Source organism: Cupressus sempervirens, chromosome 6, assembly GCF_028749045.1.
Source record: "Cupressus sempervirens isolate cs-2001-9-10 chromosome 6, ASM2874904v1, whole genome shotgun sequence".
In the NCBI taxonomy this organism is placed as follows: Eukaryota; Viridiplantae; Streptophyta; class Pinopsida; order Cupressales; family Cupressaceae; genus Cupressus; species Cupressus sempervirens.
In genome coordinates, this window is record NC_143123.1 from 623,603,621 (window position 1) to 623,622,225 (window position 18,605).

The window sequence follows — 18,605 nt, forward strand, 5'->3', positions numbered from 1 at the left end:
CACGTCTTCTAGAGGTTATTTTGGCATGAGTTTTTGAGCGTGGGTACAGACTAAACCATGTGCTCGTCTCCTCACTTTGTTGGTGTATTGAGACGCTAGGATAATCAAGCATAGCTGAGAATCTTTATGGCATTCAACTTTGTTGGCTGCCATTAGTTTCCAAGATTACCCTAAGTTTCTAGGTTGGGTACAAGAGGGGATGTTGGGGGGGGGTGGCTAGGATGGCAATATTTTTGGCTAACTTTAGGGATGGTTAAGTTGGTAACTTTATGAAATTAGGGAAAATTAAAAAATTCGTACAAAAATATGGATAAAGGATGCACTTATACATTATAGAACCTTCAATATAGAAAATAGAAGAATTGTTATGCCAAATTTCTATTATTTTGAGAGTCAAAGTCAAGTTTCCTCTAGAATTCAAAGTCAAAGTCCCCTAGGCATCCCTTATCAACAGGGCTGGGAGGCCTAAAAATACCCAAGGATGCATGCCCAGGTAACATGGGTTTTCTGTAGTGGCCCTTTTGTGCAATTTCTTAGATATTTTCTAAATTTCTTAAATTGCAAGAAACTTCTTTCTATCCAATCTGTTATTTGCTATAAATTCAATATGACTCACAAACATGTATAGTAACAATATATTAAGGGAGAGGTATATTCATGTAAATATCAACTCTCACGATATTATGCAAGATTTATATTGCCAAACACAAATTATAGTATGATCCTTGATGTTGATAATGGTTTAGTGCTATATGTTGGAGATTAGCTTGGAATCACCAAATATTGACTACGTTAACCCTCTATCCATAGTGGTTTAGCCTTTAGACAATATGTGCAAGATAGTTATAGATATATAGATATTGATTCGTAATTATAGAGGGGCTGTTTATGTTATGGCAATCTCAATAGGAGAACATATGTTGGTCTTGAATAAATAGATCTAAGTTTTGTACAGTAATTGTTTTGATTTTATCCAGTCTTCTTCTTCATCTTTGTATAGATTTCTCTTTCATATCTCCATAGATCTCTCATATATCTGTTGAATCTCTACCTCTATAATGGCAAGATTTTGCTTTTTATCTCTGCATCAACACTACATAGTCCTCTTCTATGGTTATGAACTTCATATAATAATGTATTTATACATGGACATCGTTTTTTCTTAAAATTGATCTGAAATACTCTTCATCTGTTTAATATTTCTTTTCTGCTTGAATGATATTCCTTAATTGCTTCCACTGAAGAGAGCTTGAATGCCTTTATATATCTGCTCCAGAATATGATAGGTTGTGTCGTCAACAGACATGACTGATATCTATTCATTAATGTTTCTTCTTGCATGCTATTCACACCTTTCCATTGATTTTTTATTAAATTATAATAGCTGTTTCTTTATATCAAGTGCTTTCTTCATCCTTAATCGTGCCTCTTCATGTAATCATTGTCTTCTGGATAGATGGTGTTACTGTTACTTAGAATTATTGCTCTTCTAACTAATAATTATCCAATTAGCATAATTGCTGGTGTCATGACTAATCAATATTCAACATTAATCTCAAGGCATATGGATCTATTGTTATACTTGTGTAATCGCTGATCATTTTCTTAAGGATTTTTGTTTGATCATTGACCCTTGTCTTGTCATTAATCAGTGGTCAGTCAAATCAACGTTCTTGATAATTGCTGATAATATAATCAATAGCTGCTTAGCCTTAATCAGTACTGGTTAAGATGTTCGGTAATCTTAATTGATGTCATTGATTTAGTCAATATCCTAATATATGAATACGTTTGTTGATCAAATTACAACTTGATCCCAGTTGGCTTCAACCGCTTCGCAAGGAGTCTATCATGGTATCGACTTGCTATGATGTTTGCAATGAATATTAGAGTCGAAGGCAGAAGACTTTAGAGAAGTCGATGGATGCACTATGAACCCATCAGCCTACATGATCCCTTGTATGCTGTTTGCCTTAGTTTATGAAACTCCCAGTTTGAGGTGTCTTACTATTCCTTGGTATGTTGTGCTATACTTAGGATTCTGCCCTGCTAATTTTGGAATGAAATTAGTGAATGGACTTGATAACCATCTAAAAGAGCAGAGTTACGTTCCAAACTTTCTATTGCTATCCATACATCCTTATGCATCAGTCATAAGTCTTGTTTTCTATTCAGTGATAATTGTCATGCTAATTGTGTTCTTCTATGATGATGATATCATCCTACTTTCCTAATCTAAGTTACCAATTCTTCCTCAGCAACCCTGGATGCGGAAGCTGGTGCATGTGGATGCCTAGTGTGTCCAGAAGCCCTGTGAATACCACCCACAGGCACCCAGAGTCCAGGCAAGGATTTCTGTGCTTTCTACTTGATGATGTTGGTGTCTTAAGAGGGAAGATATGTGACTGAAGATCTTCTAGTAGGGCATACTGTGCTAATTGATTGTCTATGGTATTGTGGCTGGCCAAGCTATTAATACTTTGTAACTCCTTCATTGGTTGGGTGTCTAGTTGTCTATGGCATTTGACAGTTCTGGGCAGTTATTTACATGTTATCCTATGATACTTACAGCCCGGATGCACATGAGTTGCATATTAATATACATCTTGGTTCTATTTGTTGTTTGAACTGTATTTGGACGTCTTGGTTCAAGGTGTCATTGCTGTTAATAAACAGATTTGTTAGCAATCAGCTATTTTTGGGTATTGGCATAACCCAGATTTCTTATCTGAAGTCACCGGTATCAACAGATGATATCATCATCATAGAAGAACACAATTAGCATGACAATTATCACTGAATAGAAAACAAGACATATGACTGATGCATAAGGATGTATAGATAGCAATAGAGATATCATCATCATAGAAGAACACAATTAGCATGACAATTATCACTGAATAGAAAACAAGACATATGACTGATGCATAAGGATGTATAGATAGCAATAGAGATATCATCATCATAGAAGAACACAATTAGCATGACAATTATCACTGAATAGAAAACAAGACATATGACTGATGCATAAGGATGTATAGATAGCAATAGAAAGTTTGGAATGGAACTCTACTCTTTTAGATGGTTATAAAGTCCATTCACTAATTTCATTCCAAAATTAGCAGGGCAGGATCCGAAGTATAGCACAACATACCAAGGAATAGTAACAAACCTCAAACTGGGAGTTTCATAAACTAAGGCAAATGGCATGCAAGGGAAATATCCCAGGGTTGCTGAGGAAGAATCAGTAACTTAGATTAGAAAAGTAGGATGATATCATCATCATAGAAGAACACAATCAGCATGACAATTATCACTGAATAGAAAACAAGACATATGACTGATGCATAAGGATGTATAGATAGCAATAGAAAATTTGGAACAGAACTCTACTCTTTTAGATGGTTATCAAGTCCATTCACTAATTTCATTCCAAAATTAGCAGGGCAGGATCCGAAGTATAGCACAACATACCAAGGAATAGTAACACACCTCAAACTGGGAGTTTCATAAACTAAGGAAAATGGCATACAAGGGAAATATCATGTAGGCTGATGGGTTCATAGTGCATCCATTGACTTCTCTAAAGTCTTCTGCCTTCGACTCTAGTATTCATTGCAAACATCATAGCAAGTCGATACCATGATAAACTCCTTGCGAAGCAGTTGAAGCCAACTGGGATCAAGTTGTAATTTGATCAACAAACGTATTGATATATTAGGATATTGACTAAATCAATGACATCAATTAAGATTACTGAACATCTTAACCAGTACTGATTAAGGCTAAGCAGCTATTGATTATATTATCAGCAATCATCAAGAACATTGATTTGACTAACCACTGATTAATGACAAGACAAGGGTCAATGATCAAACAAAAATCCTTAGGAAAGTGATCAGCGATTACATAAGTATAAGATAAGATAAGATAATGATATTAATGTCCACAAAAAACCAACAAGGTTTATGGGACTAAGCATACAAACAGAAGAGCCGGCCAAAACAAAAGCTTTGTAATGTCCCATTTTTCTGGGACATTATAATTCTGGGACATTACAAAGGCTCACCATTAAGGGACACCAACTTGCATATGCTGCTGCTCTGTGTACCAATACCCTCAGTCAGAATGAATTTCTCACTCCATGAGTGACCCTGCAAGTCTCTACTGTCAAGTGAAGATGGGAGTTCGGCAATATACCAATATCCACCACAAGATGATAACACCCAATACATTGTGTCAAACTTGTCACCATCTAGATCCCAAAACAATCGAACCCCACATCCATTCGCCATATAGAAATAAAAATACCTGGTAGCATCTATAACACATCTCTCTACAGCTCCCGCTAAACTCCCATGGATGTGATAACTAACCAAACCATCATGCCAACTGACACCATAGTTGTCCTGTAACCATGTACCCATAAGAGAACTTTGTGACATAGAAGTAGCAAACCATGTTGGATACATATCAGCATGATGTATAACTGACAACTTTTCCTGCAAGTAATCCCCCACAAACAGTTGAGTCGGATGCTTGCAGCCACTAATCCCATCTTCCGAAGATGGTGAATACCCATCCCATAAAGGATGGTATAATTCTGGAACCAATCCACACCAATGCATCATCAAGTCCTTTGTGTGTGGGTCAAAAGAAAAATGATGAGCACTCCTCACTGTGTATTCACGGTAAAATGCTCCAATCTCTGTCAATGGCTCATCACTAAAAACACTTGAATCATGCAGCTGATCCCTCTGACTCTGAAAATCAACAAGCCGGCATCCAAAATCAGCTGCATGGAATGAAGTGATAGATTTGCTTCTAAGAGATGGAAACAAATCAACATGAGAGCTATACTCCCAACGGATGACACTCTGTGAATGCCCTGTGTGGATGACGGAGCAGTTTTGTGTACTATCGCAAAACTCTCAGAAGAATCCACCATTGTGACACAAGAGCTACCAATAAATTGTCTTGTATCAACTGTCACGGCACTAACCTCAGGAGAACTCGATACAAGTAGTGGTTCTCTACTGTTCTCCACCAAGGTACTCATCCTAGCTGAAACCTTTGTCACTATATTTGTGATAGATGTAACCACATCCCTACTACAACCCATGGATATAAAATCCTTATCAACTGCCTCTGTATGTAACTATACTATATTTGCAGTTGGTGGAGACTGTGCCAAACTCAACTCTGTAAGCTTCTCAATCTGTAATTGTGACTCTTGAAGGGCTAACTGGGCACTCTACAAAGAGTCCATAGTCACCTCAAACTCATGAGTGAACTTATCAACCTTCTCGTTTCCCTGCAATGCAACATAACAAATGCAATCCCACTCGAGAAAAAAATCTCTATCAGCAAGTAGTTGTAGGTAATTTTGTTTCATCATTCCAATCACTTCTCAGAGTGCATGTATCTCTGCAAGGGAAAAAACACTATCACCATGCTTATCTGTCAAAGGAGTACTCCAATCATAGGTGGCCAACATTTGAGGAGCAACATCAAAATGCTTAATGGTTGTGGCAAGCATCCTGTCATTAACCTTCTATTGGCTTGCTAAATGATGATCCCCTTGTGACGAAACATTTCCACACAAATCTTCCGATTTGTCATCTGCACTGTGACATGAGGCTGAATTAATGTCACTCACCATATGATAAGAAACATAGTGTATGCTATCATTTAGGCACTCCTCAATATCTAGGGTTCTGTTGCCATGCACCTCATAGTATGGCTCAACTGGCGAGGTAGAAGCTGCTGATATAACAGTATCTTCTTGCACTTCCACTTCCAAGGTGATTGTGTGTCCATCCATATCGTGATCTTGGGATTCATTGTCATCAATGAATTTTGATTTGTTTTCTAAGGTCTGATTTTTGCTCTCCATAAGGTCAGCTGTATGATGGTCACTAACTGCTGGGAATTCATCATAGAGGTTTCTAGATAATAAAGAGACCTCTTGTTCTTCTTTCTCTTCGCTTTGTGATGTAGTCTTCTTAACAGTGGAAACCATACATTGTGCCACTTTGTCTAGTTTTGCAGGGTCTGAAATCAATTCATTCATCTTTTTTTGATTTTCATCCAACCTTTTCAAACTTTGTTTAAGCTTCTCCATATTCTGGTCCCACTGCTTCTGGGTACTTGAAGTAAACATGATTAACTAACTGATTCAATGTCCAGTTCACTGTAATAAACTTCCCAGTTTTGACCAAAGATTTATGATCTGGGCTTAAGGTATTTCGTCAAACATTCACCAAGAAATTTCAGTCCCATCAGTAGGTACGCAAACTGTGATGTTGTGGGTAAGCTGGGGTGAGTTTTACCAATGATAAAACCTTCAAACCATCATCAGTCCCTGTATGGTTGCAGCTGATAATTCTGGGAATGAGCTCTTTTGCAGATGTTCTGTAATACCAATGACTTTCTCAGTAACTGAATGCTTGTTTATATACTCCTGCTCAATAAATTATCAAAATTATCATCAAACTATATTTGCTCCTTTGTGGCGGCAACCTTTATTTTATCGTCCAGTTGCTTCTTGTTGCAGGTATCATTTGCCTTTACATCGAAACCACAAAAGAGTCTTCAACTTTAATACTGTCCTGTACAGCCCTGAGTGTGGTTTTGCTGATCTTTATTGGATTCTCAATGCCAGAGCTGGATTCACTGTAATATTCTTGGCTAATTCTAACCAGAGAATTCCAATCTGTGACTGGTAATTTTGTCAAACAATTATCCCACAACCTCTAGTACCCTCAGAACAGTACTTTTGAACAGCCTTAACCACTGCGTATTAATTCCTATACTAGGAACTGATGCTTTTAACCAATAACATTTCTAGATTTCATCACGAAAAATGGTGTCAAACTGAACATAATATTCAATGTTTCAACAGGAGATTGAACAAACATAGAAAACTCATGAAGAATAGTTTGCATATCACTGCGCCAATGATACCACGTATAATCAAAAAGCTGAGGAGTGATCTCTGCCAAGGTATGTTGATCTGTAGTCAAATGTTTAGTCGATAGCTCTTTCAAAGTGCGATGCAGAACCATGTGCACTCTCTGAGTAGTAAGGATATCGACTGATTGAAGTTGCTGAATGAGAATAGAGAATATTCTTAGATAATTTTCAAATTCAGAGAGTTCGTACTGTAGCTGGAAATTTGTCAACAGTTATACAATATCCTCTAATACATTCTGAACAACATTTGAATAGCCTGGGTTAACATGTGTGGAGTTTCTATTCTAGAAAAACATGATACATTAAGCACAAAAACTCTTCACAAGTAGCTTCATAGCATACTGGTTTTCTTCCTTCCACACTCTGAATATAAATTTAAAATGTGACAATGAGTTACTACATTAATTCATAGAGTTTGACTTTCTCAACTGGGCATACCACTGTAGTAAACCTCTGATTTGTTTGATTAAAACTATGAGGTAATGTAGAGATTAACTACGTCAAACAGTTGGAATCAAACCATAGCATTGAAATAAATAAAGTCTTAATCAGTTCTTGAAGTGAAATAGTAGAAAATAATAAACTGAATGTCAATATACCCAGTCGTTTTAAACCAGTCTGACGTCTGAACATGGTCTCATGTTTAAATTGACTGTATAGCAGTTAAAGCCAAATATTACATATATCGATTTAAACATTGCGTTTCATGGGCAAGAATGACCGACCGTTTTCTGAGATTGTTGTGGTGGGTTATATACTAGCGACCATAGCAGCAGTGAGTCTCTCCAGGAGTGCCGGTTACGTATCCGGCTGGCAGTGTTCTTGAAAAAACCACGTTAAGATTTCCGGCTGTTTCATTGAGAGGATATTAAATCCTGCGACCTGGTATGTTCGACCCATGTATCGCATATGATGGTGAATGCCGACTGTAGTAACACTTCCCTTCAACCCTCGATGCCTTCAAACTGTCGAATGTGCATAATGGAGTTCCTCGCGTTGAGACCTGTCTCTGTATTTATGTCTCGACACAAGATTTTGTGTCTCGGTGCTATTCTGTGTTTCCTTCCCTAACACGTGAATGATGAAGAGCGGTTAAGACAAGCTCAATATGTGAGGAGTATTACAAGGGTCTTTCTGTACTCCTCAGCCCGAATAAGAGTTAACTTGTTGTCAGTTTGATCTGCCTGGCCACCTGTAAAAACTCAATTGTATTAAACCATTCCAAACACATACCAACCACACTTACTTATTTGCTTGAACTAGAACCTTATGCCTTTGCCGACTTCTACCCAAACCAACACAATTGAAGAATAAGGGAAGCTTGGGGTAACATCCAACTCCTTGAGCATTTCCAGACTTGAGGGGTTTCATCCTCAAAGTGTCAGACCAATCACATCAAAGCAACCAGAACTTGTAATCCTTTCTTTTCATGAAATCTTGTGTGTTGCGTGATTCCATAGGATGGAAGGATTCTTGGCTCTGATACCACTGTAATATCCCTTTTCGGATATTTTACCAAAAAAACTGTGATATATATATTTGTAGATTTAAAATCTGAATAGTAAACCAAAATTTGATACAAACTCCAGGACCTTAATCTGAATTGTAACCTGCAGATTTGCATACAACGAAAACTCAGAAAACTTTGTTTATTTCTCCTGTATTGTACATATATAGACCAGAAATTAACACAATTAACCACCACTGCGTTACTGTATTATACAACAACAATACAATAACATGCAACTATCCAAATGATCCAATCTTATAAACAGTAAAAACAATCAGATTGACAAATATAGATAAAACCTGTAAGAAGGCTAGGTTTCGTCCAACCTTCAAATGCTTCTTCAAAGGTTTGCATCCTAGAAGAAATAATCAGCAACTGTTTCCAGCTCCGTATTAATATTTGTTTGAATATTATAATCTTCATTTCCTCCCATGTGAAGTATGTTGTACTTTTATCACTTTTCCCAATGTGATGCATGCTCTTTTAAGCAATGTGGGATAAAGCACCTTTTCTGTCCTTGAGTCACTTAAGTGAACATAGTACCTTTTTAAATAAAGTGACAAGTTAAATGAGCTTTAATAGTCACTTAGTCAGTAAACCATATAATCATCAAGCATCAAAATTGCTGACCAAATGAACTTAGATAATCACATGCAATAGCTTGTTGGAAAGCTCTCAGTGAGACACTTCCAAACCAACACTGAGGTACTGAAAATACTATGCTTTGTTTACTTACTAAAAATAGTAAGTATCTGGACAACCTACCAAAACTGCTTTGATGGGTTTGAAACTGGAAATGTCTAGGCCAAATCTCGAACTGAACCCCGTAAAAAACCTTTTTTCCCTTGAAACCTAGGTGAAAGTGAGCCGGCAACATAGAATTATAATGTCCCAGAAAAAGGGGACATTTCAAATCCAAGAACTGAAGCACCAAGTTTGAAAAGTTCCGCTTGGAAACCCTCTTCATCTGCTGCTCTGCTGCATCCCAAAGATCTGATGGCCTCAATAATACTGGAGTAGGTGAAAAAATGGCAAAATGGAGGTGGAGTGAAGTGAAGAGGTGGCTGCCCAGGAATGTTGTAAAGCGTAATGATATGGGAGGTCAGAGAGTGGAGGATGGGGGGAGCGCCAAGGGAAAAGGGTACGCCAAAAGATCTGGGGATTCTGTATAAGCATGGAGCAAAGAGTTTTGCATTGAAAAGAGGCAAAAGAACGTTTCTTGTGGTGAAGAAAACAGAGGTATGAAAAGCGTAGATGGGTGAAGGCAGGAGATTGAGTCTCAAAGGCAACGCGAATAGAGAGATGGAAAGCTTTGCAATCAGTATCAAACCATTTATTTATAGGACAAGTATTTTGACGCTTGGCTCTAAGAGAGGGAGGGGAATGGTGAGGAATAGAAAGGAGAGCAAAATCCTAGATAGCAGAGGCAAGTGAATCAAACATGTCAGAGGTAGAAAGCGACTCACTAAAACTAGTAGGCGTCAGAAGTCTCCTAATGTGGTAAATAAAAAGATCACCATCGCTTTCAGGGTAATGAAAGCGAGTAGGAAAGAAGACGGTATTAGTCGGGCAGTGTGAAGATTGGAAGGAGTGCGATGGGTGGGGTGAAACGCAAACAAAAATGCTAAGAGCATGATTGGCCAAAGGGGAGACGCGAAATGGTGAAACTTCGGATAGAAGAAATGAAGGAATGAGAGGAAATGATATAGTCAACAACACTCGCACCACCACAGTGCGACCGACAGGTAAAGAGGTCCGATCTAGGAAGGAAGGATAAACTGTTTAGAATCAACAACCTAGAAGATTCACAGAGCTAGAGGAGGTGATGGCCATAACCTGAGAGCAGTCCAAGAACATCCTTTGAGGTGCACTAAAGTCCCATACTAGTTGGGTCTAACTCAGAAGTGCAGTTCGAATCGGAACCATGATCATGCAAAGGAGTCTAAAGATCACTGGTTCGAGTGTTGAAGTCTCCACGAATAATAATATCACCTAAAGCCTCAAATTTTGTGAAATGCTCTCCTGAAGATCATAGAAAGGATCTCCATTCTCCGAGTCATGAATGGCATAAGGAGAGGAGGTCGGTGGAAAATAACAAACAAAAATAAAAATATCTTTTTGCTGGTATTTTCGCCGACCAATCCGGGCCCACATAAATCTGGCAAAGGCAAGAGTGAACAATTGAAGTGAAGCTGAACATATCATTACGAACCAAGCAAGCAACCCGCCTAGACCCATAGACCCCACTAGAAGTCCGGAGCTCATCTCTGCAAATTGACAGCCACTGATAACCAGGATAACTTGGAAGAGGGCGCATGGGGCTCTCATGAGTCTTAGTAATGGCCAAAATATCTGAGGACCCCACCGCATCCTGTAAAAGACCGGGTAATGACCCTAAAGAGCCATTCCCATTCCAGTAGTTGACAAGAAGAGAAGGGGGCTTCCTCTTGTTAGACTACTGTTGGAACCATCGTACCGCTGTGGAGGTTGTCCTCTCTACCCAACCAGTAGGAGGAGAATCACGTACCACTGCTCTAAGATTCCTATTAACAACCCATTTCCTAGCACGCCTAACATCCGCTACAATTCCTCGAGCATGTTTGAGTTCTGTAACCTATGCCTTAGTAAGATCTTCGTCCAAATAAATTTAAGAGGGGAGAGAAAACAAATTTCTCTTCACTCTAAGGGCACGAAGCCTATCTGAAAAAGAGAAGAATCTGATGAAAAGGGTGTCCCCCATACCAAACCAACATCCATACAAGGTAATATCTGAGATACCCAGTTGAGCAGAGAGAAAGGAATGTCCAGCAACAGCGGGGTCGGAAGTGGGTGTAAGACCACGAACATGTAATTTGAGCTCACGTGCACGCCTCACCCACTCGTCATTAATCTTACCTTGGACAATCTTGTCTATACTTAGCCTGGGGGTAGTAGTATCTGTACTTGTATTGGTGCAAAGAGAAGCCCATGATTTCACCTTCTGTTCAGTTTCTGCAATCAGAGAAGTGTTTATTGTTGCCATTTCAGTCTATTGTTCTTTGATTTTGTCCAGTCCGTCTAACTGTTCAATGACAGCCTCTATACTAGATTTTAACCCTGCTGTTTCAGAGGTGAAAGTATCTGAAAAATGTTGAATATTCAAGGTGTTCGTTTCCATGGACTATTTGAGGGTTGCAATTTCTATTGTCAATTTAGAAACTGCTCCTTAAGCAAGATGTTATCATCTCCAGCTTCAAAACGCGATCACATAAGCGCTGGTATTTGATGGTTTGATTCTGGTTATCTCTTGTAGTCGTTGTAACTGCCATTATAAACAGAAAAGAAACAACAGTAAAAAGGAACACACCAACTCACAGACTTATGAAGATCACAGTCACGGCAGGTAGGAGCAAAGGAACGTGTTCAATTTGCAGAGGGGAGCAACAAATCGTAGACCCACTGTCATCAAAACCCTAGTATCAATCACAGTAGAGAAAGCACTTCCAAGGTTACAGCATGAAGCACCTGCAGCCAATCAAACACAGACCCCCGCAAAAAAAAAATCCATATGCCTTGAGATTAAGGTTGAATATTGATTAGTCATGACACTAGTGATTATATTAATTGGATAATTCATTAGTTAGAAGAGCAATAATTCTGAGTAAAAGTAACACCATCTATCCAGAAGACAATGATGACATGAAGAGGCACGATTAAGGATGAAGAAAGCACTTGGCATAAAGAAACAGCTATTATAATTTAATAAAAAATCAATGGAAAGGTGTGATTAGCATGCAAGAAGAAACATTAATGAATAGATATCAGTCATGTTTGTTGATGACACAACCTATCATATTCTGGAGCAGATATATAAAGGCATTCAAACTCTCTTCAGTGGAAGCAATTAAGGAATATCATTCAAGCAGAAAGGAATATCTGGATTCTGAAGTCACCGGTATATGTCTATACACACACATACATACATACACATATATACATGCATCCCCTTCTCCCCCTCTCCCCCCCCCACCCCCACCCCCACAAAAAAAAAAAAAAATCCCACTTGCTGGATCCACTTCTGTTTTGCATCGGAATCACTAATTTTTCTAATCATTATCATGATGAGGTGTTTCTCCTTGGTATGATATGTCAATTCATCTATCCTACATACTTCTGTAATGGCCCCTAGAGATTTATAATAATAAAATTATAATTGAGTTTCTTTAGGGACTTTTTATTATATTATTTATTTATTTTTATACTTCAATGTTTTTAATTATTTATATTGTAATGATAATATTTATTTATTTTTATATTTCATTCTTATTAGTAATTTATTTATTAAATTCTGTGTCAGAAATGGTGTATAATATTTTCTTTGGAAGTTAAGGCTTAAGGATTTTATTCTTGAGGGTAACAGTTAAGGGAAATGAAGATTTTTCAAGCAAGATCCTTGCTTCTGATGGTTTGAATGAAGATTGTGAGCTTTTGTAGAAACATTGTGTCTTTGCTTTTTTGGTTCGGTTCAAATGATATATGGTATTAATAGAGGGTTTCTCCACATAACCCCATTGTAAAATTGATGTAATTTCGTATTGTCAATTGTAATCTAGAGTCCACTTATCCAAATAAGAAGTGGCAATTTGGTAAATCATTAAAATCTTAAAGAAAAATGATTTTTTTAACAGGCAATGGTAGAACCCAATAATGGCTTGCTCAAGAACAATATTAAATATGAATTTTTACTGTATAGCCTCTTTTTTAGTCATCTAACAAGTAACTAAAAGTCTATCAAACAAGAAAAGGCTAAAGGCTATGCTTGGTAGTATCATGTGTCTATCTATCCCTGAGAATATATTGCAAAGGTCATCCATTTTCTTTGTCACTTATCTACCTAGAACTTCAAAATGAAATAATCAAATTATTTTAGTAAAATTGAAAGATTGCCCTTCTCGAACCTTTCCTGCCCAATCAAAATGGTCCTTAAGGTATCTGTTATACTGTTTATCTTTGAAATCTTGCTTGTTGCAAAGTACACAATACCTTAAAACAATGCTCGGTAACAGAGTCTCCATTAATGATTTTCCTCTCTCCTCGGAGTAATGAAACATGCTCCAAGGCAGCCATGGATCCTGGAGATCTGTTTGACTTCTTAGCTTATGGAACCAGGAGAACTGTTTATCTGCTGGCCAGTGCCTATGAATGATTTTCCTCTCTCCTTGAGTAATGAAACATGCTCCAAGGCAGCCATGGATCCTGGATATCTGTTTGACTTCTTAGCTTATGGAACCAGGAGAACTGTTTATCTGCTGGCCAAATGATTATCAAGAGGCACCATTGCAATCATTGAAAGATCATTTGTCATCTTTCATTGCTCATATGCTTAATTTACCAACAAGTTTATTATTAATTTATTACACAGTGCAACATTCTTTTGATTTATAGACTGGGGGTGTATTCCCATTTGGAATTCTCAATTATGTACTGTTTAAACAGCTTTTGTTTCCTTATATTCCTGTATAAAAGCTTTCTATCTTTTCCACAGAGCTTTTACTTAGATTGGAATTTTCTATTTTTGTAATAGTTTTGTCACACTGTTCACTGTTAACATACCGTCTTTCCATTTTCAAAAACAATTCTTTAGGTAAGGATGTGAATTTATATACCAACAAATAGAGAAATAGATGTGCTAGAGCATTTGATGTGATGAAAGCATATCACTGAACTTTTTATTCACCTTGTAGTAGTTGAAACTATGACTCCCTCATTTGCTCTTGAGGTGCTCTATCATCAAGCTGTAGGCCCTGTTGGAGTCTGGTATATCTTCAGTCCAGTTGTGGCTAATTTACCAACAATCCCTCTTGAGCGATGTTGCATGTACTTGGGGATCCTAGCTTGGCTTGATTGTACTGACCTAGGCTTTGGTACCAGGTCCAACTTTGCATGAAATAGCTAGGAATTGAACCTAGCATCTCCCTTTTGCAGCTAGTGTACTCTACCACGAAGTTACCAGCCCTCTTGGTGGCGGGTCCCTTTTTGGTTCATGCTCAGATCATTTTCCTACAATAAATAATAAATTATCTGGAGTACTATTTATAGGTGGTTAGACTGAGATGTATAGAGATAAGAATATGCAAATTCTGAAGTCTGCTTTGCATTCTCTTCTTTGAGTAGCTATGATGTTGAATGTTAACTTATTTCATGAAAATCATGAAACATCCATATTAGTTTCCCAATTGTTAAAAGGTTTCTATAGTTGATATAAAAAGATAATTATAATAATGTATATGTTTTCTATATTTTGTCAATCAAATAATTATTTGATGCAATTAGTTTGGCTTTTGTCATTTTCTAATTATAAAAGCAAATCTTGGAAGTGTATTGCTGTGAGATATTCTTGTTTGTAACTTTTTTGTTTCACTTGTTCTAGGTTTCTAGCATACGAGAATTATGTGCAAAGTTGAAGTATGTACAAAACCGACTTCATGAGAGGATCAAAATTACAGAACAAGGATTAAAAGATGGATCTACCGAACTTCCACGTTTGGAGGTGCTTATAAATCATGCATGTGTGCTTTTATGCTTGTCGACCTATCTAATATGGTAAACAAGTGTTACAGTAGTCTACAATCTGCTGATTGGTCACATTTCAATTACATATCAAAAGTATCTTGTGGTTTCTTTATCTAGGCATTGGCAAGGAAGCTTGGTTTGAATGAATTTGAAAAAGGAGTGGTGGTTATGCTAACAGGTAGGCAGCAATTTTATAATTAACTGCTTCTTGCTTTATCTATCACTAATTTTGCTAGTGTATTTTAAAATAATGATTAGTTGAATATTCAGGGATTGCAATATCTCCTGTTGTGAAGAGTATTTTTGAAGGTGACAATGGAGATAGTAGCTTTCGTCGTTGTGGTGAAGTAGTTCAGGTATGTATCAGCAAATGGGGGAACAATTGATTGCATTTCATTTAACTATTCTTTACATCTAATCAGAACTTTTTCTTTTGGTTGAATTATTTGAGGCTTGTTTCTATTTTGATGTTTCATATGCACTTAAATCTTACAGGTTAAAGACATTTTGACAGTTTTTTTTGATTCCTTCAAGGAACAGGTATGTATCTTATTACCTATGGTCATTCTCTTTTAGGACTTGGTTTAAACTAAGGATTTCAGTTTCCTGCCAGTTTATGCTTCTCAAATATCTATTAGTTGTGGGCAAATATGTTTTGTATATAGAATGCATGTGATGTAGCTATACACATACACATGGGTGTATACTGTACATACATTTATCTATGTAAGTTTTATGGTTGTAGCAAAATTCTTTCTTGGAAATAAATTAGCAAACTGAAAGATCTATCAGATTAAGGGATTTCTTGGGTTAGGTCAGAGCAAGGGTTGGTTAAAAAAATTCAGGTTTGGGTCAAACCCGAAAAAAATGGCCACAGAATTTGGGAAAACCCAGAAACACTAATGTTTTAATCCAAAAAACCCCTCCATTCTCTGATTTATTGCCATCTGTGTTTATTTTTCAAGTTTATTGTGAGTTTTATGGTCAAAACTGTTGATCTTGAATTCGTTGCAGATCATGAAATTCTCTGATAAAAAAACAATTTAGTTGGTGATTTTCTGTTGTATACCCATTTCCTGTCTTTTTTTGATTAATTGTAAATATGATATATACTTTTACTTGTAAAGGATGTTTTAAGAAATAAAAAATCATTATAATAAATTTGTAGTCAAGATAATTTATAGTATGTTGGAGGCGTTCTTGAGAGATATTTGTTAATGTTTTGTCCAAAAAAAAAGATAAACAGTAATAAACAAAAGAAGAACAAAAAAGGCACATAAAGACAACAATTTATCTTAGGAAAATTCTCCAACTTGAGGGGAAAAACCCAGGCACATGAGAAAAATCTCTTTTATTAAAATAATAAATGTCCAAATACAATGTTTATCACTCAAAGATCTCATATATATATGTATAAATTGAAATGAGAGACTTTTCATATCATAACTAAATTTCTCTTCATTTACCATCTGATAGTCTCTTCATATTTCCAAACACACGTCTCTTTGCATGTTGCATGACTCTTCATATAATAAAATGTTAGTTATTTAGAGTGAGACACCTAGCACACCTTGGATGCCATGTCATGCTCACTTGGAAATATCATCATAAATCTTTCTTCAATTTCAACATACAATAATATCAGAGGTAAAGATCTCTATCGCAGCTACAATCTTCAAGACTCCCTCTTAGCAAGAGAAAGATCTTGTAACATGCTGAAAATCTGAACTCTACATAACCAATTCACTTTAAGGAAGAGACATCCATCTTAACCAAAGAAAAAAAGATACAGTTAAATCAGTTATTCTACTCTTTTACATGAAGGAAAAATACGAGATAACTATAATTTACATTTCCAGATAATTAGAAACTAACAACCTTTCAACTACTAGATTCACATGACATTTAGTTAATAACTACCATTTCACTTGCATTTCTAAACTAATTTCTTGACGTAGGAATTAGTTCAAATACATGAAAGCAACATATTGATCAAATGAAATGTGCAAAACATGAAAAGGTTACCAGAGAATAAGCAATTGATGACCATGAGTTGTGCAAGCCTTGGCATCTGGAAGAGAGTAGAAGCATTGCCATGGGCTTAACCTCCCAATCACGGACCTTTAGTATCCCCTCACAATCTCCAATAAAAAAGGCCCTCCCTACCCTAGGAGTTGGCTTGGGACACCCTTATCCAGCCATTGAGCATCATGGTGTTAGAGTGTCGACTAGTTGGTTGACGAGGTTGTGGACACTTCTCAATCAGCCTATCTCACAACTACTAGCACTCCGACCTCTGGTGATCATGGTAGCGATCATTTCATTAACTACCTTGGCCAAGGATTTCGGATGGGCAATTTAAAAGGCTTATTACAGGCAAAGCATTTCGGCAATCAAAGGAATGCTTCCAAATAAACATAACCGATTCCGGATTTTCAAACAAATATATGGGTCAGCATTATGAAGCAAATAACATAATCAGATTTCAAACATAAGCATAAAGTCTGTATGTAAACGTAAATCTTGACTTGTTTCAGTTGGCTTGATTGAGCAATACGTATAGAGCACTCACCTATGCTTCCAAGCTTCCAAAAATGTTTAGGAAGAATTATTGAATTGTTTCACAACCTTCGGCAAAACAGAACACAACTGCCAATATCAATTACCCTCTTACTTGGGTTCAAATAGAGACAAATAAGATTGAGCAAAGCATGGATTTTGTAACAACCAGTTTTCCCAGGTCTTAATTAACAACTAACATACTCAACGAAATACAATTATAACTTCAGTTTCATATGAAGACAGTTATATCAGTCATGTTCATGTAAATGAGATTTACCGTTAAAATCAGTTAGACAAAATTTCTTAACTAAGAACTTAAAATACCATCGATGAACTTACTATAGAAATTAAAATCCACATACCATGAAATTTGAACCGATAAATCATTGTAAGAATGCTCATGCAATCACCCAGATTAGTCCACAAATACCACTAAAACAAAATCATATAACGACTACCATTCAATACCGCTATATCAAAATCAAATGACGATTACTATTAAATACCACTATATAAAATTAGGGCATCACAAACCATTGTATCAATTAGGGCATCACAAACCATTGTATCAATTAGGGCATCGATTACCATTAGATCATTTAGGGCTTCAGATACCATTGAATCAATTAGGGCTTCAATTGCCATTGTATTAATTAGGGCTCCAGATACCACTGTATCATTCCTTTCCTTCCGTTTGCTTAATTGTGGCAATAATATAATATTAGATGATATGCTCATATACGATATCCATATAAATGAAAGGTAATCCATAAATCTATCTCTCGCATCTAAGTGTAAAATAACTATAATGATGATATAACTCAATTAATCTTACCTTCTTGCATATACAGCGTAAAAGTAAAATACCCGTTACTGACAAACAATTGAATGTATAGCTTATCTTTGTTTGTTGTATGTTTGACAACTTGGGGAGAGGTGAAACATTGTTAGGGGCTTTACCACCCAACCTCGAACCTTAACTTATTCCCCACACAATCTCTAACGC

The 18,605-nt window shown here is 36.7% G+C and overlaps 1 protein-coding gene across 2 annotated transcripts in view; it reads left to right on the forward strand.

Moving 5' to 3' along the window:
• The window catches only part of LOC149553773 (uncharacterized), a 163,174-nt gene that overhangs the window by 68,980 nt on the left and 75,589 nt on the right, over positions 1-18,605 (forward strand). For both annotated transcript variants that reach the window (XM_089789130.1, XM_089789129.1), the window contains exons 6-9: positions 14,895-15,014; positions 15,155-15,215; positions 15,308-15,393; positions 15,533-15,577. In XM_089789130.1, the coding sequence (XP_089645256.1) occupies positions 14,895-15,014; positions 15,155-15,215; positions 15,308-15,393; positions 15,533-15,577 (312 nt within the window). The remainder of the gene's footprint in view (positions 1-14,894; positions 15,015-15,154; positions 15,216-15,307; positions 15,394-15,532; positions 15,578-18,605) is intronic.